At 52.0% G+C, this 20,326-nt stretch overlaps 3 protein-coding genes across 15 annotated transcripts in view; all 3 read left to right on the top strand.

The window, feature by feature from the left end:
• The first annotated feature begins 66 nt into the window (after nucleotides 1-66).
• Nucleotides 67-10,709, top strand: SLC33A1 (solute carrier family 33 member 1). 2 transcript variants are annotated; one of them, XM_032697459.1, is made up of 6 exons: nucleotides 67-809; nucleotides 5,188-5,378; nucleotides 6,016-6,200; nucleotides 6,626-6,743; nucleotides 7,526-7,741; nucleotides 9,391-10,709. In XM_032697459.1, the coding sequence occupies exons 1-6, from the start codon at nucleotides 98-100 to the stop codon at nucleotides 9,556-9,558; spliced, it is 1,590 nt and encodes a 529-aa protein (XP_032553350.1). In that variant the 5' UTR covers nucleotides 67-97; the 3' UTR covers nucleotides 9,559-10,709. The 2 variants fall into 2 exon arrangements, with proteins under 2 accessions (XP_032553350.1, XP_032553351.1); XM_032697460.1 differs by lacking the exons at nucleotides 5,188-5,378; nucleotides 6,626-6,743.
• A 1,477-nt stretch (nucleotides 10,710-12,186) lies between these two features.
• C10H3orf33 (chromosome 10 C3orf33 homolog) lies at nucleotides 12,187-17,224 on the top strand. 2 transcript variants are annotated; one of them, XM_032697463.1, is made up of 5 exons: nucleotides 12,187-12,291; nucleotides 12,369-12,428; nucleotides 14,566-14,719; nucleotides 15,426-15,577; nucleotides 16,070-17,224. In XM_032697463.1, the coding sequence occupies exons 1-5, from the start codon at nucleotides 12,202-12,204 to the stop codon at nucleotides 16,340-16,342; spliced, it is 729 nt and encodes a 242-aa protein (XP_032553354.1). In that variant the 5' UTR covers nucleotides 12,187-12,201; the 3' UTR covers nucleotides 16,343-17,224. The 2 variants fall into 2 exon arrangements, with proteins under 2 accessions (XP_032553354.1, XP_032553353.1); XM_032697462.1 differs by having other exon boundaries at nucleotides 15,426-15,586.
• Nucleotides 17,225-19,002: 1,778 nt separating this feature from the next.
• Nucleotides 19,003-20,326, top strand: part of PLCH1 (phospholipase C eta 1) — an 83,035-nt gene continuing 81,711 nt past the window's right edge. For 9 of the 11 annotated variants that reach the window (XM_032698180.1, XM_032698188.1, XM_032698186.1 and 6 more), the window contains exon 1: nucleotides 19,478-19,565. The gene's annotated coding sequence lies outside the window, so the exon portion shown is untranslated. Of the gene's footprint in view, nucleotides 19,105-19,477; nucleotides 19,566-20,186; nucleotides 20,262-20,326 lie in introns of those variants that run through there. The other 2 variants (XM_032698179.1, XM_032698182.1) reach the window with 2 other exon arrangements.

The following is a 20,326-nucleotide window of genomic DNA, read 5'->3' as shown; positions in this document are numbered from 1 at the left end:
GCGGGGCCGTTCCCTCAGCGCGGCGGCGCCGGGGCAGCGCCGGGGCCGCTCCCGCCCGATCCCGGCGCCGACCCCACTCCCGGGGTCCGTCCCGGCCATGGCGCCCGCCATCGCCGCCGAGGAGGGCGGGCGGCAGCGCCGCGCCGGCTCCCGGCAGCACTGCCTGGCCGCGGCGGGCGAGCCGCTGCCCGCGGACGCCGAGGCGCTGGTGGGCGCGGCGGGCGCGGCGCGGGGGTTCCGCGCGGAGCTGGGCAGCATCCTGCTGCTGCTGGTGCTGTACGTGCTGCAGGGCATCCCGCTGGGGCTGGCGGGCAGCGTGCCGCTCATCCTGCAGAGCAAGAGCGCCAGCTACACCGACCAGGCCTTCTTCAGCTTCGTGTTCTGGCCCTTCAGCCTCAAGCTGCTGTGGGCGCCCTTGGTGGACGCCGTGTACCTGCGCGGCTTCGGCCGCCGCAAGTCGTGGCTGGTGCCCACGCAGTACGTGCTGGGGCTCTTCATGATCTACATGTCCACGCAGGTGGACGCGCTGCTGGGCGACGGGCAGGGCCGCGGCCCCGACGTGCGGGCCCTCACCGTCACCTTCTTCCTCTTCGAGTTCCTGGCGGCCACGCAGGACATCGCGGTGGACGGCTGGGCGCTCACCATGCTGTCCAGGGAGAACGTGGGCTACGCCTCCACCTGCAACTCCGTGGGGCAGACGGCCGGGTACTTCCTGGGAAACGTCCTCTTCCTCGCCCTCGAGTCCGCCTCCTTCTGCAACAAGTACCTGCGGGTCCAGCCGCAGCCCCGGGGGATTGTGACCCTCTCAGGTACTGCCCGGGCACTGCCGGCCCGTGTGTGCTGGGGCCGGATGGGATGGGGGTAGAACCGTGGAATGGGGTGGGTTGGAAGGGGCCTTAAAGATTCCATGGGCAGGGACACCTTCCACTATCCCAGGTTGCTCCAAGCCCCGTCCAACCTGACCTTGAACACTTCCAGGGATGGGGCAGCCACAGCTTCTCTGGGCAACCTGTGCCAGGGCCTCCCCACCCTCACAGCTAAGAATTTCTTCCTTATAGCAGTAGTTATATCTTCCTCAGGATGCTTCTTCCCTGAGCCTGGACCCCTCTGTTCAGATGGAATGGTGTTTTGGAACAGTCTTGATTTATCCCCTGTCTGTGGGAAAGCACAACCTGCCCAGAGTCTGGCAGAGTCCACTGCTACATGCACTGAACTTCCAGATTTCTCTGGCCTTAAGACTGTGAGAAACCTGCCTTGTCATTATCTTGGCTGACCTAAGCACTTTGGATTGTTTTTTTTCCCCTTCCTGGTTTAGTGGCCATGGACAAGATTACTCTAAAAAGAAGCCCAACAAACCAAAAGCTTTGCTTCTTTTTAAGGAGCCCTTTTATGAACATCTCCTTCTGGGAGGAAGGAAAGGGGAAACTCAAAATATTTTCATTCTTCCAACATGATATTGTGCACAGAGGTAGAAATGAGAAGTGCTTGGGGTTGAGCATATTCTGAAAAATAGCCATTTTCTGAAGGAAGGCCTTATTTTAGTAAATTAATGGGAATTTTGTTCACAATGAATTAAATGAAGTCTGGTAATCCATCCATAACTAGCTGTTAGTGTAGGGATGCTTCTGTTTGCTGGTGTTTGGGTTGTTTGGGGTTTTTCCCAGCAGGGTTCTGTGTGGTGGTTGATGTTAGGGTTATTACCTTAAAGATGCACCTGGTTTGGTTGGAAGGTCGAGTTTAGCCAGCTGAGCTTGGGGGAGGACAGGAAATCCTGGGATGCCTCTGGCTGCAGTCTCAGGGTGGCCACGAGCAGCAGTGAAGGGCAGATTCTCATGGTTTTAGTCTCTTTTCCCTCTCTCACACTGATTGCCTTGCCTGTGTCATCCCAGGGAACAGGTATGCCAAAATGGGCTGGAATTGTCGTGTAAAGGGTAGTTTTTGCTTTCTGTCCTGTCCTTGTCTCATGGGTAAACCAGGACAGCAGTTTCCAAGGCTGCTGTGCTTACCCTGTCTGTGCAGCATCACCACTGCTGCCTAGTGTTCCCCTTCCCTTCCTGCTGCCAGCCTCCTGTGTGGTGTCTGTCAGTGGGCATAGAGCAGTCCTTGCCATCCCAGCTAGTTCCTGGCTTTCCCTGTGCTCCTGCTGTGCATCTCCTCACTGCTGGCCTGTCTCTTCCCTCTCTCTGCAGTGCACACTGACGTCTTCACTGCTGATGCAACTTGCAGTCACTGGTGTTCAGAGAGCTTGGCTTGGCTGTACTTCCCTCACTGCCCAGGGGTTTTGTTGTTTGGGGGTTTTTAACTCAGCACTGTTTGTATAAATGGATTTGTTACTGTTACAAAAATGCTGGCTTTAGAAAATATAATCCCAAACCCAAAAAGCACCGATGCAAGCTGCTTGACCTGTCCTATCCTGGAGTGCTGACGTGGCTGGAGTGAGAAAGGCAAACAACTGACACTCTAGTTGCAGGATATTGTTTTTTTAGGAGATAACACTAACTGTAAGAAGCTCCCATTCTCTGGTTTGTGTGCCTGTGGTGCAGGTTGGCGTGTCCGTGTTTCCCTGAAGCAGCTGAGGAGCAGCAGGACATAACCAGCTCACTGAGGAGCAGAGGGGCTCACTGCTCCTTGCTCTGCTTGGAACAGGGGTTGGGATGAGCAAGGTCAGGCAGGTAAAGCAGCAGAAAACTTTACAGATGGAAGAAGTGAGTGGTTTCTTGCCAGTTCAGATCTCTGAGCACTTTGGTCATAGGCTGAGCCCAGTGCCAGGGAAAGAACAAGTCAACACTCCATGATCTGGAGGGACAGGCACTGATCCCTTCTCTCTGGTGGCCGGTGACAGGACCCGAGGGAATGGCTGGAGCTGTGTCAGGGCAGGGTCAGGTTGGATCTCAGCAAAAGGTTCTTCCCCCAGAGGGTGGTTGGCACTGCCCAGGCTCCCCAGGGCAGTGGGCACAGCCCCAAGGCTGCCAGAGCTCCAGGAGGGTTTGGACAATGCTCTCAGGGACAGGGTGGGGTTGTTGGGGTGTCTGTGCAGGGACAGGAGTTGGATGATCCTTGTGGGTTCCTTCCAGCTCAGGATATTCTGTGATCCCAAGTCATCTTCGAGTTGTTGAGGAGCAACAGCATTTGTTATTCTCATTAACTTCAGGAAATAATATGGACAAATGTAAAACCATCTGTCAAACCAAGTGCTCTGTTAGGCTGTTTCAGGATAAAGGCCTGGAGAAGGAAATGGGAGATAACCTTTCTGTGGGCTGATGGTTTGTGCTGGCACGTCCAGGAGTTTATTCAGCACCTGCAGGTCGGGTGACTTTTGGGTTTTTAAAGGCAGGGGCAGGTTCCTGGCTGGGTTTGGTGATTCCTGCCCGCTGTGCAGTCACAGGAGAGCCTGTTCCAGCATGAAGGAGGAGAGGGAAGTGTGAGCACAGGACAAAGGTGCCCCTTGCAGGCAGGCAGCCCACACTGACCTGGGCCAGGGCCTTCTCCTGGGAGGAGGTGTGTACCTGTGCAGGTGCAGCTGGGACCTGTAGCCCTGGACGCCTTCTGGATGGTTGTTTTCCAGCCTGATCCATCCCTGATGTAGTTCAAAAGCCCGTTTTGCCCCATCACAGTGGTTTATTTTGTTAACAACAGTGTAGGGGCAGAGACAAAATCGGGGTGGGGAAGCAGCAGTGGTGGGACCAGAAAATTTTGTGCTTGAAATCCCTTGTGTAAACTATAACTTCAAAGTTCTTTTGCTTGTAGCCTGTTAGTGAAGGTTACTGTATTTGAAGGGAAATTAACCTTATTTTTGTGTAAACTGCCTACAACCTCAAAGAAACCCATTCTTTTAATGTGGACTATTACATATGGGTTTTTTTTTCTTTTTCTCGTGCCTTGCTTTGTTGCTGATGCAGCCCTTGCAGTGCTGTGCTGCAGCTGACAGGGCTGACCTGATCAAGAGTGCTCATGTGATGATGCTCAGAGCTATTTCTGTCCCCGTCCTCACACTGTGCATCTCTCACTGCAGTGATAATGCCCAGGGTTGTTACTAGAGGACTGCTCCTCTGTTCTTTGTAGCCAGGCACTGTGATTAGCGAGACACTCTGAAAATGCATCTTTGCTTCAAAATTTGTGTTAAGGGCACCTATTTTTTAGCAGAGAGGAATCTGCCAGCATTGGTTATGAACTCTTTAGGAACGGGAAAAGTAGCTGGTGTGGAAGCAGCAAAAAATTGGTTTGAAAAGCCTTTTTTCTTTTACCCTGAGAATGGTGAATACACCTAGAGCAGTCCTTCCCCATTTTCTTGTTCTCTTCCTGGGCATAAGGAGCAGGTAATAATTGACTAAACCTCTGCCCTTTCACCAGCTCTCACTGCTTCCTTTCAAGTCTCCCGGAGGCTTCTGGGGTTGCTCGTGACCAGGAAGATTAAAGGCTGCTTCTGTCCTGCCCCCTGCATGTTACTGAGTTCTTTCTTGCCTCTCTCCTGGAGGTAGAGGATAGGGTTTCCTTAGATTAACCATTCACTAACTCAAAAAGTACTGCTTGCTGTGTTTTACCCTTGCTGCCTTCACACCCACAATTCAGCAGATATTAGCTGTGGTTAAAACAGAGCACCTGAACCTTGGCAAGGATCCACATCAGCCAGATGTATTTGAGGGCTCCTTATGACTGGAAAAACTTTCATCAGGCCATTTTCACACTCCCAGGTCTTTGTTTCCTCCAGATGGGAGATAGATGCTGGATAGGGAGTGTGGCCCTGAGGCACAGAAGGGCTCCATGAGCACCCATAAATCACTGCTGTGCAGGAGTTCTTCCTCTGCAGGTTTTTCCCTGTCTTGTAACTACTCCCTGTCCTTTATCAGCCTTTAGTGGTTGCATGTGTAAGCCTTCAATGCTTCCATTTGTGTTTCTGTTTCTCCTCCAACGTGCTCCCTGTGGTACCAACCCCCCAAACACCAGGGAAGGGACCCGGTTTGCTGCTGCTGCTCTGCCTCAGCTCCAGCAAACACCTCCTTCCTGCTGAGGGAAGAGCTGTGTCACTCTCTGTGCTCGTGGTTTGCTTTTGCTGCTTGGTTTTATTCAATTTTGATGATCAGGTTTATATTTAGCAAAATAAACTGCATTTTTGATACTCGGTGAATTGTCAATGAAGGCTGCTACAAAGTTTTTTTTTTTTTGATCTTATTTTATTTTCCCCTCCAGATTTCCTGTTTTTCTGGGGAGCTGTCTTCTTAGTTACCACTACACTGGTTGCCTTTTTGAAAAAGGAAAACAAGGAGCTAATACCAGCAAAAGAAGAAACAAAAGGCATCACTGATACATACAAGCTGCTGTTCTCAATAATCAGGATGCCAGCAGTTCTTACCTTCTGTCTCTTGATCCTCACGTCCAAAGTAAGTAAATACATCTTTGAATTGTTAAATGCTGGTGTCAGAGTCTGGAAGGCTGCTGAGTCCCTGGGATGTAACCTGTTTCTTAGTTCTGCTATTGATTTGCATCAGAGTTGTGGATTTTCACATGGAGTTTGAAGCAGAATTGTTTGTATCATCGTGCCGAGCAGGGCTGGACAGCAGAAAACGTTTGTTTGAGCTTTTGTGTTTACACAAGTATTAAGGAGGAGTTTGATTGCAGTCTGGTATAACAGTAATTTGTTTTTTAAACATTTTAAAACATTTTCAAACAGACTGTGTGGCCTGCAGTTAAAAGGGCAGAAAATGTTTCTTTTAACTCAAATACTGTTCTCAGAATCTGCTGCTGTGTCCAGACTGGGTTTCCATGGCTTCCTGTTGGACACTGTGGGTGCCAACAGCAGTGAAGGCACAGGCAGGAATGGCAGTGCTGCTTAATGTTCTTGGGAAGCTTTTGGCACTGATGACAATAAGAGTGTGCAAGTGTAGAACATGTAGAACTAATTTGGAAGTCAAATCAGTGGCAGAAGTGACTTGTCCTCAAGTTACTTAATACTAAATTGAATTTCTAGCCAAGCTCCCCCTGCTTTCCTCAGCCTGTTTTGTCTCATTTCTCTTGCAGGTTGGATTTTCAGCAGCAGATGCTGTAACAGGACTCAAACTGGTGGAGGAGGGGGTCCCCAAAGAGCACCTGGCTCTGCTGGCAGTTCCAATGGTTCCTTTACAGATCATCTTGCCCCTGGTCATCAGCAAATACACAGCAGGCCCCCAGCCCCTGAACACCTTCTACAAAGCGATGCCTTTCAGGTAGAACCTCATTTTAGAGAAGCACAGTAATGTGTGTGTTCAGTTTGTGTATTTAGATCAAGTGTAGGGTTTCTTGTGTAACTCTCTAACTCCCAGCTACAAGAAAGTGTGTCAGGATTCTCACAGGGAGCTGAATTCTGTCCTGTGCCTTGAAGATAATTCAGGCAATCACCTGTGAGAAAGAAGAGCATGAGGTGTTTTGAAGATGAGTGTACAGCACCATTAGAGCCATGCTCTCCTGCTCTTATTTAACAATTTCACTGCTTGTCAAATATTTAATATCTAATTCTGAGACAGAAATAGGTGTAACTGTTTAGATCTGAACTACTTCAGTGTACTCTCTGTAAATGTTCATTAGTTGCTCCGTGTTGAGGAAACACGTGGGAAGAATTATTTGAATTACTAATTGTTTCTTACCCCTCCAGGTTGCTGCTTGGCCTGGAGTTTGCTTTCCTGGTGTGGTGGGCTCCTAAAGTGAAGCATGAGGGAGGATTTCCCGTGTACTACTACGCTGTGGTGGTGCTGAGTTACGCTCTGCATCAGGTAACACCCCCTGGGAAGGGGAGGCAGGAGAGTGTGTCACACCCATCACCTCGAGGCCTGTGAATGCTGTCACCTGCCTTGTCCTGGCTCTCACTGGAAGCCCTCCAGGCCTGATCTGTGTGGCTGTATTGCCTTCTGATACTCTCACCAGTGGTAGTTCTCCCTGTTCCCTTGTGCTCCACTGGACAGCATCTGTGGAGCTACTTTGGGTTGTCTAGATCTGATTTTGTTTCCCAGGTTATTTTTTCCCCAGAGCCAGAAGCTCAAAAGCACAGTGGAGCTGGAGAAATCCCAGCACTCTGGCAGAGTTTGACAGGCACAGTGATGACTGTGCTGGTTCTGCAGATCCATGGAGTTATGTGATCCTACTCCTAGAAAAAATGCTAGCTCGTTGGAGGAACATCACAATGGATCTGATCCAAAGGCCTGGAAAACCTGGTTTTGGATCAGAACTGATTGTATGATGCGGTGAGGGTTGATTTTAAATACAACAGTGTGGGGTTTGGATGCTATTTTAGCTGTTGTGTTTTAGTTTGATAACCTGAGTCATGCCAGTGCACGTGGGCCATGACTCAGGTCATGCAGCACGACTTGAGGCAAGTGGCAAGGCCACTCCTCGTGTCAGCAGAGGGACAGGCTGCAGGAGGAGTTGCTCCCTGGGGCAATTTTAAGCTGTTGGGATTGTTTTTCAGTGAATGTTGCTAACTTCAGGACAGTGTTCGCGTCGGGGGTTTGAGCTGTGGTGCCCGTGGAGACCCCTGTGTGTGTGTTTGTCCCCCCAGATCACCCTGTACAGCATGTACGTGGCAATCATGGCCTTCAACGCCAAGGTGAGCGACCCGCTCATCGGGGGCACCTACATGACCCTGCTGAACACGGTGTCCAACCTGGGGGGCAACTGGCCCTCCACCGTGGCCCTGTGGCTGGTGGATCCCCTCACGGTGAAGGAGTGTACCGGGGCCCAGGGCCACTCCTGTGGCACTGCAGCAGCTGCAGAGGTGAGTCTGGGGGCTCTGGAGGGCCCTGCTCAATAGTGGCACAATTAAATTGCTTCCTAGGGTGTTTTTTTTGCCTCTGACAACCTTCACAGTGCACAGCTCACGCTTAAAAATTCCCACTGGTGGAGCTGATTTTCCCGTCTGACAAAATTGTCTGCTTTTGTTTGTCCACTCTGACTAACCAACATCTTACCAGGGATTTGCAGTTGCAGGGTAGTTGTCCCTTTCTGGGCTGGGATGAAAAGCTGTAGTAGAAGCACCAGATTGGTGCCACGTACTCTGGTGTAAGGAGGCTGTAGGTGTGTTTATGAGTTGTGTAATTAGGGGCTCTGTCCTGGGCAGGGCTGTCTGTCCTCCAAGTCCCTCCATTCTTGTGGTAGGTTTTTACTTCCTCCTGTCTTCCTGGAGATTTCCTCTCTGCCTGCCTTGATCCCTTCTCCAGGATGCTGCTCTGCTCCCTGACTTTGGTATTCACTTTCCCCCTGAAACGGAGCAGTGGGACTGGCTGCCTTCCCAGTCTGGGATCCCTCTGGAAGAGAACAAAGAACTTGCTGTGCACTGTACACAGATCAAACAACAGGACACAAAACTGCTGGGAAAGCAAGGTTTCAAATTCACCTCCTCGTGGCAAATGAGACACTTAACGTGGCTGAAGGGTGGAAGTGTTTGGGGGGGTTTTTGAGTGCTCCTGAGTGAGATTTATTTCACTCCTGAATGCCAGGACTCTTTGGGATGTGGAGGTTCTCTAAACAAAGTGTTATGGGAATCCAGCATGACTTGTCTGAGCTGGACTTGCAGTTTTTACTGCTTGCAGAGGGGAAACTGCTTCCACAGCAGGTGCTTTTTCAGCCTCCCTCATTAGCTTGTCACTAATTAGGTTCCCTGGGCCTCCACTGAACTTGAGTCCTTCCTCCTTCACCTCACTCCTCTGATCTTTTCTCTCATCCTCCCAGTTGGTAACATTCCACCACCACCACCACTCCCTTCTTATTCCTAGTCTGATTTTGACATGTCTCAGAAAGTGCTGGCAGAGCCTCAGCTCAGGGGATTGATTTATCCTGGGATTAGAGCAGTGTTGAAAGCCAAACAATATCAGAAACAGTCCTGTGCTGTACACTCACCCTTTAAATGCTGGGGGTTAAAAACCATCCTGGGCGTGTTTCTCCCAGACAGAGAACCCCAGAGTGGTTTGGGTTGGAAGGGACTTTAAATCTCATCCAGTTCCACCCCCTGCCATGGGCAGGGACACCTTCCACTAGTCCGGGTTGCTCCAAGCCCCATCCAGCCTGGCCTTGGACACTTCCAGGGATGGGGAGACCATAACATGGATGGCTGTTTAAAAAAAAAATCATCCTCTTTCTCCATGAGATTTCTCCCAGCCAGTGGGGCAGTTTCTGTTTCCTGGGGTTTGCCCCATGGGCCAGTGTGCTCCATTTCCCAAATTATTTTAGGACAGATTTGTTACTCTTCATGCTGCTGCTAAGCTCCAAAGCCTCTCTGACTGCCTCTGTAAGAAACAAGGAAGAGTCAACAACTATACTTAGTCAGAAGCAAGAGCAAGTAGACACCAGTGGCTCTCTAATCTTTCTGAAGTCTGTGTTTGTGTCTCCCAGAGGTACTTAATGCATCAGGTTGTGCTCCTGTTTCAGCTCTGCACAGAGGCTGGTGGCTCCTGCGTGACCACTCTGGACGGTTACTACGTGGAGTCCGTCGTCTGCCTCATCCTGGGCTTTGGCTGGTGGTTCCTCCTTGGACCAAAGTTTAAAAAGCTGCAGGACGAAGGACAGTCTTCCTGGAAGTGCAAGAGGAGCAATTGATGCACTTAAACGTTGGATGGACCGGCAAGGTTGTTTTAGTTCTATTATACAGACATATCCCATAACCCACCCCCAGGAACATCGGTATTTGGTGCCACAGCAGTGAGACCGTGTGGCCGAGGCGGTGGCTGTGACACCACTGCCCTCCCAGTGTCAGTTCAGAGAGTAAAGGTTCCCACCTCTGTCCTCCCTGAGTATCCTGCATTTCCCTGAGCTCCAGAGCCACGGCTGCTGGCACAACCACCGCTGATCCCATACGGCACCCCTGGAAAAGCTCCTGGTGCCGTGGCTGTCGAGGGGCAGCACTGCCAGCTGAGTCCCAGCTTTACTGTCACACAGAAGTGACCTGACAGGCCAGCTGGCCCAGGGAGGGATGCCAAAGGCATTCTCACGTACAGGTTAAGTGTTGTACTACGGAATTCCTTGTGGGAAGATCAGTGTGAGGTGTCTGTGGGCTTTGCTTCTCACTTTCTGAACTGTGGCCACGCCTCAAAGGATGAAACGTTCCGGAGATTCTTTTAAATGTATTTTCTGGCTTTTATAAGCTTTAAAGATTTATAAGAAAATATTTTTATAATCAAATTACATTTGTTTAATTTATTTCCGCTGTTTCAAAGCATTTTGATTTACATTCAAGGAACTTTCTTGAGGACAAAATGCTGTAGGACTGGAGTAACGCACAATCCTCTGAGCCTCAGCTCCTGCAGCTGTAACTGGAAGGTGCAGCAGCTGGGCTTCCCAGGGGAGGGCCTTCAGAGCAGGGTGAGTTTGAGGGAATGAACTGATAGTGTTGGGTTTCCCCAGTGTCACTAAAATTTGAGCATTCCTTCTCAAAATCAATGGGAAAACCGTGACTGCTCCCAGCTGGGGGTTAGAAAAGCGAGTTGGTGATGACGAAGTTGCCAGATTCCCAGAGAGCAGGTACACGTCTCGCCCTCACGTAAATCCAAGGAGCACAGTCCTGTGGTGGAGCTGCTGCAGCAGGAGCTGCTGATGCCATGTGGTGGAAACATTCCCGGTGCATTATCCCCCCTGCCCTCCCTCCTGAGTGCCTTAGTGACCCACAGCCCGCGCTGAGAGGGCACTGGGACCTCGGTGGGTGTGAATGGTGCATCGCTATTAAACAGCCCGTGGAAGGGCACGAGTCTCTCTGTCTGTGTTTCTTGCCTTGTCAGTATTTGAAGTGTTGGGCTTGGAGGAGGTTGGGGATCTTCTGTTACTGTGTGTTTGGGGGGGAATGTAAATCAACCCCACCTTTGGAGTGACTGGAGGGGACGGGTGGGTGTGTACGAAGGGTCTCCGTGGCATCAGGAGCAAGGGGGGGTCTGGAAGGGTCTCTGTCCATGGCATCAGGAGCAAGGAGGATCTGGAAGAGGACTGTGCACACGTGTTTCTTTGGCACTGACTCCTGTCCCTTCCCCTCTCCTGAGTGGACAACTTGTCACAGTTTGTTTCAAGTACAGCACAATCAGTCAAGCTGAATGAAATCAGATGGTGTTTATTCTCCAAGCTGAAAATCTTCCTCTGCATAAGCACAAAGACAACAAAAATACATCAGAGATTTATGGCTGCACCTTTGAGTCCCAGCCCCCTCACCTCCAATGCACTGACCACGTGTGAGGCACTTCAGTTCTGTGTCCCCACTGGAACCATGGACCACAGATTTAATCACAGCTTGTCCATACCTAGAGATTTTTAACTTTTCTGACTTCGAGGAAAACCATCTCAAGTGCAGAAGATGGGAAATTAAATTCCCAGATTTTTGGGGGGTTGGCTTTTACTTTGTGATTTTGTTCACTTTTTCAGAAGGTGCCACTGAAACTTGTTACTAATAAAGATGGGTTGAGGATTGCTTATTATCAGTTATTAGATGATCTCAAAAATGTCAAAGTTACACATACACTCTAAATTGGTCAGAATATGTATGAAATGTGACCTTAAATTAAGTAACTGTTTATTCTTCCAAACTGCTGAAACAAGTGATGGATTAGTGCTTTTAATCTAAGTAGCTATTTTGTAGATCAGAAATGTTAGTGCTGTGCCAGCCCATTAGCAGGTTGCTGAAGGGAAGCAGTAAAATTTTAATATTGTTGCTTTTTTCTGCCAACCCTCTTTTGAAGTGATTTTTAAAAAAACATTACAATTACTGAGGACTTAAAACACCTCTAAGATTAAAATAAAATAAAAATAAAAATAATAAAACACAAACACAAGCCTTAAAAAGACAAGAAGAAAGGAGCATCTGGCAGGGTCAGAGGTTTGGAGAGTTCAAAGCTGGGGAAGAGAAGGCTCCAGGGAGAGCTGAGAGCCCCTCCCAGGGCCTAAAGGGGCTCCAGGAGAGCTGGAGAGGGACTGGGGACAAGGGATGGAGGGACAGGACACAGGGAATGGCTTCCCACTGCCAGAGGGCAGGGATAGATGGGATATTGGGAAGGAATTCCTGGCTGTGAGGGTGGGGAGGCCCTGGCACAGGTTGCCCAGAGAAGCTGTGGCTGCCCCATCCCTGGGAGTGCCCAAGGCCGGGCTGGATGGAAGGAGCAGCCCGCTGTGTGGGCGGTGTCCGTGCCCGCGCCAGGGGGGGCTCTGGTGATGTTTTCCCGTGTCCCGCCCCGTTCCCTCCCCGTTCCCGCCCGGGGCGCGGCCATGGCGGAGCAGCCGAGCGGCCCCGGCCGGCTGGGGCAGGGCCTGGCCCGGCTCTCCGAGTGGGCGGACGCGCACCTGGGGCTGCTGCGGGTAACGGGGGCGGCCGTGGGGTCCCGCCGAGCCGCCCGAGCCCCCCGGCCGCCCTGACTCCCTCTCTCTGCCCGCAGGGCCTGAGCGCCGGCGCGGCCGTGGCCGCGGTGCTGCTGCTGGCGCGGAGCATCCGCCTGGTGAGTGCGGGGCTGGGGGGCCGGGCGGGGGGCCTGGGGTAGGGACCTCACTGTGGGGACCCCGCTGTGGGGACCCTGCTGGAGGGACCCTGGGGTGGGCACCTTGGGGTAGGGACCCTGCTGTGGGGACCCTGCTGGAGGGACCCTGGGGTGGGGACCCGGCTGGAGGGACCCTGCTGTGGGGACCCTGCTGTGGGGACCCGGCTGGAGGGACCCTGCTGTGGGGACCCTGCTGTGGGGACCCTGCTGTGGGGACCCTGGGGTGGGGCCGGGCCCAGGCGCGTTCCCGTTGCTGTCCCGCCCGCTCCCGGTGGAAGCGCCGATTCCCGCACCGAGCTGAGGGATTGCTGTGTTTTATCCCATTCCACGGCAGCAGGAGCCGGGTGGTTCTCTCAAAGGGGTCCCCGCTCCGCCATCTTCGAGGCTTTGCACTATTTGTACGCTGAACGGCATCCCTTGGTCACAAGTGACATCCCTTTCCCGTTCATGAGCGCTCAAGCCGCTGGTTGTTGATTGTCTCTCTCCCTTCTCGTGCTGCTCGGTCCGCGGGCGCAGCTCTGCCCTCATTTGGGTCTGTTCTGAGAAGGGGTCGGTGCTCGGTGGTCGCGACCCCCCCAGTGCTGGAATTACCTTTCCAGGCAGCCCATTCCTCTCGGGATTGTCTTCTCCCTAAAGCAGAGGGGTAGCCGAGCACAGAACGCTCACGATGCAATTGCCGATACATAACGGTCCAGCCACAGCTGCTGAGTAACAACTGGAAAAAACAACGGCAAAGTTTGATTCAGATCTTGGGGGGCTCCAACCTTGAGGGCCTCGGTGTCACTGTCGTGCAGCACCTCCACAGCCCGACCGAGCTGCCCCCTCGTCCCTCCCTTGTGCTCCCACGCAGAGCCTGTTCCCGAAGCCCTCTGCTCCCTGGAGTGATCAGGTCACGCTGCACTGACACCACACCACCGGTGCGTGGAGAAGCTGAGCCTCCATGGGCAGGGAGTGACCCCACTCCCCCAGGGTTCCAGCTGCTTAAAAATAACAGATACCCTCCTCTTCCCTCTGCACAATTCCAAAGGCTACAAGAGAACTTTTGTGCAGAGTTTCTGCTTTAAAATCCTACCAGAAAACATGAACTGCAAATGTTGCCAGAATTATATTTTTCCAGTTTTTGGTTGCTTGGTTTTCACCCAAGGGCCTGTGAAGGTGTTAATCTGTCTGGTGGAGCTTCCAGAACAGATGAGATCAGCTTTGGACAGCTTCTGTTCCTAAAAACCCTCCAGGCTTCCTACCTGAGGGTCCTGAATTTCCATGTTCCTGGTGGGAGGCCTTAGGGACCACAGATGGGCATTGCTGAATAAATAACACACAGGAGACAGGTCTTTGCCTTAAGCCTGGTGTTTGGGGGTTTGGTTCCCAGCAGTTGTACCTCAGCAGGTCAGTGGGTTTCACAGCTCAGTAGAATTAGGTCAGTGCTCTGCAAAGGCCTCTGACAGTGAGACCTCAGTGTCTTCTCTGGGGGTCTCACCTGTCCTTCTCCCTCCACCCCAAACCAGTGTTCGCTCCATTCCTGTGCCACAGCCCAAGTCTTTGCTGCTGCTCAGCTTGGTTTCCCTGTGTGATCACATAACACCCCCTCGGGATCCTCCAGTGCTGTGGTATCAAATTTAATCTCCCTGTGATCTTCCCAAAGCTGTTCACCTGCCTTTGTCCCTCTCCTCGTTTCCTCCCTTAGGGAAGGCGGGGCTGTCTCTGCCCTCCCTGCTCTGCCTTTGTGTTCAGCGAGTCTGTCCTTTGGCCTCCTTTCACCTCATCCCAGCACCATTCAGGCTGCTTCTAAATCACTCCTTTCACGGTGCATCAAGTGAACTTCAATAAGCATTGCTCAAAAAATGGCAGTTTCTGTTCTCTCTCTAAACCTGGCTTTTATGTCCACCCCGATGCTGCAGGTCCTGTAAGCCAGGGAAAGGCTGGCACGGCCTCTGCAGCTGATCACTATTAAGTAAATATCTATATTTGCTTGTCCATGCTCTCTAATAATAGATCTGTAGTTTCCCAAACTACTTTAAGAAGAAGTTGGATCTAATGTGACTGTAATCACTCTACCTTTTTTCATAAAACTTTGTCTTGCTCTTCCTTCCATCAATAGACAACGAAGTTTACAAGTGCTTTGGATATACCTGTGGAGTTTGTAGAAAAGAATGTGAAATTGAGAGGGAAATTACATCATGTCACAGAGCAGGGCCTGGAAGTTGAGCACATTCCCATCAGCATTCCTTTCATCACAGCCATCCAGAGAAAGTGTAAGTAATAAGGAATGTGAAGAACAAGGGTAGGGATGAAATGTGCTGCTCTCAGAGCACCTGCAAGGTTGGGAGGAAGGGCTGAAACATTTCCTGCTCTGCCTTTTGGTCTATCTGTGCTTTCCAGGTGGGAAACTGGGGAATAAAAGATGGGAGGAGACCCATACAGAGAGTCTGTCAATACAGTGTTTGTGTTATTTGTTACTGTGATATTTTCCAACAGCAGAAGTGAGCACACAGGCAGTGCTTCTACTTGCACAGCTCATCTCACTCCTGGCAAAAAGATTTTGCTGGGTTTGTGCTTTTCTTTGCAGACACCCGTTTTGGGGGGCAGTTTTGCTGTCAGAAAGAAATGTCCCTCAGTTCCATGAGTCACACACTCAGGTGTGTGTGCAAACACCAGCAGGTGTTAATGCCTCTGCCCCTTTGGATAAGTGACAGTGACTGATGGTGGGAGCAGGTCTTTCTCTCTGTATGCAGAATAACCCAAACCAGCTCAAACCACTTGTGCAAACTTGAATTTTATTTTTTTTTTTTTTTTTAACTGAAGGAGAGATGAGACCAAATTCCTGTTTGCAGAGAAGTCCTTTGGGGAACTAAAAGGGATTCTTTAAGTCCACGGGAATAAATTCATTACCAAGAGCCGAGGGTCTGTGCAAAGCATGAGGTTCCCTGCAGCACCGAACGTGTCCCTCTCTGTTCCCAGGGCAGTCAGAGGGGCTCCTGCTGATCCGGCTGGCGGGTGTGGAGGTGGCTCCCAGTGGCACGGCCTGGCTGCAGAGAGAGCTCAGCCCCCAACAGCCCATGTGGTTCCAGCTCCTGGGCAGGGAGGGCTCGGCCCTGGACTGCCTTGTTTTAGTGAATAAGGTAAATAGAGCCTCCAAAACTGGCTTTTATCTGCGCTCTTGAGTTTGATTGTAGTCGTGCAATTCCGTTGTCTCCGTTCATTTAAGGAATGTTTTATGTCTTTGGATGTGAATTCTAAATGTTGTGTTTGCAAATCTGACTTCAAGACCAGTATTTTTGCAGACTGACTTATGACAGGAGTGTGTGTCTCTGTCAGATGCTGACAGGGACACCTTCCACTATCCCAGGTTGCTCCAAGCCCCGTCCAACCTGGCCTTGAACACTTCCAGGGATGGGGCAGCCACAGCTTCTCTGGGCAACCTGTGCCAGGGCCTCACATTAGAGCTGGGTTTTGAGTCAGCTGGATTCCTCTTCACTTTGAACTTCTTCTGCCAGAGCATAGATTTAGCCACAATTGAAGCTTGTACCTCTGGGGGTGTTCACACAAACCCCCAAATAAACCTGTTTTAATGGTGACTGTCATCTTTATTGTGCCTTTTATAGGGTCGATTTCTCAGCACGTGCTTGAACGAAGAGCTCCTGAGCCAAGGGCTGGGCAGAGCAGCCCGGATTGAGGGGCTGCCCCACGAGTCCCACCTGTACTGGAAGCTCCACAAGAGGCTCCTTCGGGCAGAGCTGAAGGCCTTGAAGAAAAATAAAGGCATTTGGAAAGAGGATAAGAAATCTGAAAGGATCCAAGATCACATCAGCAGCAATAAATTTGTGCAGAGGCTGAAAGAGTTTGTGAGGTGGTTTAGGGGCTCCACTGAGAGGTGAAAAGGTGGAGGAACGTCAGCTCCCTGAGTTGTGTGGTTTGTGTCCAGGGGATGTTTGTGATCACAGACAGTGCCGTGATGTTGAGGGTCCCTGTCTCGAGCAGAAGCCCCACAGTGAATGGGTTATGTAGAATATATCCCATATCATAACCCAGGTGGGTTTATGTGAAATTCAGGAGCAGTGTGCAGGCCACCAATGAAAAGGTTCTGGTGCCAAACTCTTCCACAATAATGTCCTAAATTAGTTGTCCAGTTTTCCACCTTCTAAATCCCTACGACCTGTGTTCCCAGCGGGGAAGGCAGCACACGGAGCAGGTTTGGGAGGTGCAGTGCCAGTTCACACCTCCGTGATGTGTCCCTGCTGCACAGCTCACACGGGTTAGAAACTCCCCTTCAGGCCTTTGCAAAGCTCATGGGAAGTGTTTACACGTGAGCTTTTTGTTTGAATTCTTTTCTTACACTGTTTTTGGTGTGTAATTTTTGTTTCAGAAAACATTCGTCTTGAATAATGGGTTGCATTGTTACTGCTATAAATGGTAATCTGTTATGGCTGTTAAGGTTGTAACAAATAAAGTTCCTTGGGGGAAAAAAATCACTTGGTATATCAAAGAATGTAAATTAATGTCAAGAATCCAGATTTTTAGAATTCAACTTTCCCTTGAAGAGGAAAAACCTATGTTTTTTTTTTTTCTGATGGTTCTATAAATGTCGAAAATTAGATGAAAATAAAACTTTAACAAGAAATTTGAAAAGGAGGACCAGAAGGTGATAAGAACTTAAATTATTTTTTTTTATTTTTGGCACACATGTTAAGTATATGAGTGTACTACTATTTATGTTGTAAATATTCTCAAAATAAAGATTGAATTTCTTAAGTTCATTGTTACATGTTTTATATACCAAGCACTTGACCTTTGTTTAACCTCCCACAGTCCCAATATTTATTTAAAGTGAAGTGCTTTACAGATTTTCCTTCTTTCTGTGTGATTCCTTTCCAGTGAAATACTGGAGAGAAGAGTGTGGTGAAAAAAAACCTTAATAGCTGAGCACTGCTTGTCTAACAATTAGTTGCTGTGTCAGCATTTTCTCTGCTGATTTCAGGGGTAAAATTGTGACTCCTGAGATTCTAAAATAAGAATAGATGCTGGTGCTTCTTTAGTGCTTTTGTTCCTGGTCCTCCCGGGGGTGAGGCTGGTGAGCAGCGAGCCATGAAGTACCTGCAGCGTGGGGGAGAGGGGAGGCTGGAAAGCAGGGGCTGTGCCCCTTTCAAAGTAAAAAATGAGACGAGTTTTTATGTATTGTACAACGGAGGGCTGGGCCAACCCCTGCCGTGGCACTTGGCTGTGAAAGCCATCCAGACAGTCAGGGGTTTGGGATCACACGTGGCATCCCCTGAAGCAAACCCCAAAGCTGAGTTTTAACCCCGAACTACAAATTGAGGCTCAACAATAATCCATTTCTCATGGGGGGTTATGGGTGTTCCTCTTCCTACGTCTGGGAAGTGGAGCTTTTCCAAGCTGGGCACGATCGTACAGTTATGATTTATTTTCTGTAATAATTAAATATAATTCTGGACTTTGCACTTCTGTTCTGTAGATGAGTCACAGGAGGATTTATCACAAAAATCCACCGTAAAGCTGAGAGAAAACTCGCAGGAAACCACATGCAACATTTCTAGCAAGCAGAGGTGAGGTGTGGGCGAATGTGAACCAAGCTGTTGTTCCCTCACAGGGATTTGGGATTGCAGTGACAAATGATTTCATGAGGGTCAGCCCCTGTAATTGTTTGTTAATGCTGTTTTCCTTATCATCCAGGGCTTATCTGTTAACGAATAAAACCACCAGCACACCCTCCCCCCTCAGAAAAGGCCCAATTCAGTTCAAAGCTGTGCTTTCCATCTGTGCAGGGCTGAGGGGTTGCAGATCCTGTCTCCGTGGGAGGCCTGGCTATTGGAAAAGCAGTAACAGGAGCAGACCAACAGCCCTGCAGAGCCCGGCTGGTCGGGCTGAGCCTGGGGGAGAAGCAGCACTTTCTCCATTACATAAACCCCCCACGCTGCCTCTGAGGAGCTCCTTCCCTTCCTTCACCCGCTGCGATGCCCAGCACAGTATTTCCATCAGGGGATGCAGTTCTGTCATTAGGAATAATGACAGGAATTAAACTGTTCATCTCTTGTGCTTTGCCTCCGCAACTATGAGCAACACAACATCTTCAAAAGACCCCAGGGAGGGAAAGGACAGACCCGGCCTCCAAATGGCCCAAGGAAAATACCCTCGGCGCTGCACGGGCTGTTTATTGCCGGTGTGGGATGTCAGGCAAATGGCCATAAACAGCACCGGCCTTCCCCAGAGCCCGCCCGGCAGCGAGGGGCTGTTTGCGTCCTTCGGGAACAAACTCAGCAGGGCTGGTGTGATAGGACAGGGGAGAATGGTTTGAACTGCAGGAGGGTCGGTTTAGATCAGATTCATGGAAGACTTTTCTTACAATGAGGGTGGGGAGGCCCTGGCACAGGTTGCCCAGAGCAGCTGTGGCTGCCCCATCCCTGGCAGTGTCCAAGGCCAGGTTGGACGGGGCTTGGAGCAACCTGGGCTGGTGGGAGGTGTCCCTGCCCATAGGGGTGGGACGGGGCGGCCCGGGGTCTCCATGGCACCCGCCGCCGGCGCGCGAGGGGCCGCCCCGAGGGGCCGCGGCGCTCCCGCGGTTCTCCCTCAGCTCCCTCGGTTCCCACCGGGACCGCTCCGCACGGCTGCACCCGGGAGCTCGGTGAGTCCCACCGGGAGGAGACTCCACCGGGACGGGCGGGGGTTCGGACCGGGCAGGGCTGAGGGGGCGGCGGGGCTGAGGGATGTGAGGGGGCAGCGGCACTGAGGGGGTCCGGCTCTGAGGGGGCAGCGGCTCTGAGGGGGTCCGGCCCCGCGGCTCGGCGCGGACACACAATGGAACAGGTTGAATGGGAGCGGGCGCGGGGCCGCGGTAACACCGGGGGTGGATCACGGCTCCGGCCGCTCCGCCCGCGGCAGGGTCGGTCTCGGCCGCTCCGCTCCGGGCGCGGCCCCGCGCCGGGTTTCGCGGCGCTCCGGGCCCGGGGGCGGGCCGGGCCGGGCAGGGCGGGCAGGGCGGCGGCAGGGCCGGGGGTTTGAACGGCGGAGCAGGTTGTGCTCGGACCGGGACGGGTTGTGGTGGCGGCGGCGGGGACCGGACCCAGCGCAGCCCGGCGGCCCGCGGTGAGTGAGCGCGGGGCGGGACCCCCCGAGCCCCTCTGAAGCCCCCGCGAACCCCCCCAGCCCCGTCCGTCGGTGCGGCCCCGGGGGGCTCCCGCGGCGGGACGGGGCTGTGCCCTGCGAGCCTCCGCTGGGCTTTCCCTTGCTGTTCGTGCTGGTCTTTCCCGGTGTTCGCGGCCGCAAGTTGAGGTGAGGGTTTGCAAGGTGCAACTTTTCATTTATTTATTTATTTATAACCCGCCGTTCCGGCCCGGGCGGCCGCGCGTGCCCCGGTCCTCTCGCCCCTCCAGCAGCCGGCCCGGGGCTCTCTCCGAGGGGCGCCCGGGGCCGCCCGCGGTCGCTGCCCCGGCCCGCGCGTGGCCGCGTTCGTTCCGTCGGATCCGTCACGGATCGGGCGGGATGAACTCCCGGCCGCTCCCTGGGCTCTGGGCCCCCTCCGCTGGGCCAGCCCGGCGTTTGCCATGTGCCGTGGGCGGTTGTGCCCCCGGGCTGTGCCAGAGCACACCTGGGCCGGTGATGAGCTGAAACCAGAGCCAGCTGCAGCCGCTCGGTTCGCCCTGACCGGGGCCAGACCGTGTTAAATGAGGCTTAGCCTACAATCCTGAGGAGCAGGAGCCTCTCTCCGAGGACATCAGCCAGCACTGCTACAGAACTGCTTTGGGAACATGCTTGGTCCCCACCTGAAAGGTTCTGGAGTAGGTGAGGGTTGAGAGGAGTCAAACCTCTTGCTGAATTGAGTTTTTCCTAAAAATACCTTTTTGGGG

Source organism: Chiroxiphia lanceolata, chromosome 10 (genome assembly GCF_009829145.1).
Source record: "Chiroxiphia lanceolata isolate bChiLan1 chromosome 10, bChiLan1.pri, whole genome shotgun sequence".
Taxonomy (NCBI): Eukaryota; Metazoa; Chordata; class Aves; order Passeriformes; family Pipridae; genus Chiroxiphia; species Chiroxiphia lanceolata.
The sequence above is the reverse complement of the archived record's forward strand: the minus strand, read 5'-3'. Positions and strand labels throughout refer to the sequence as shown.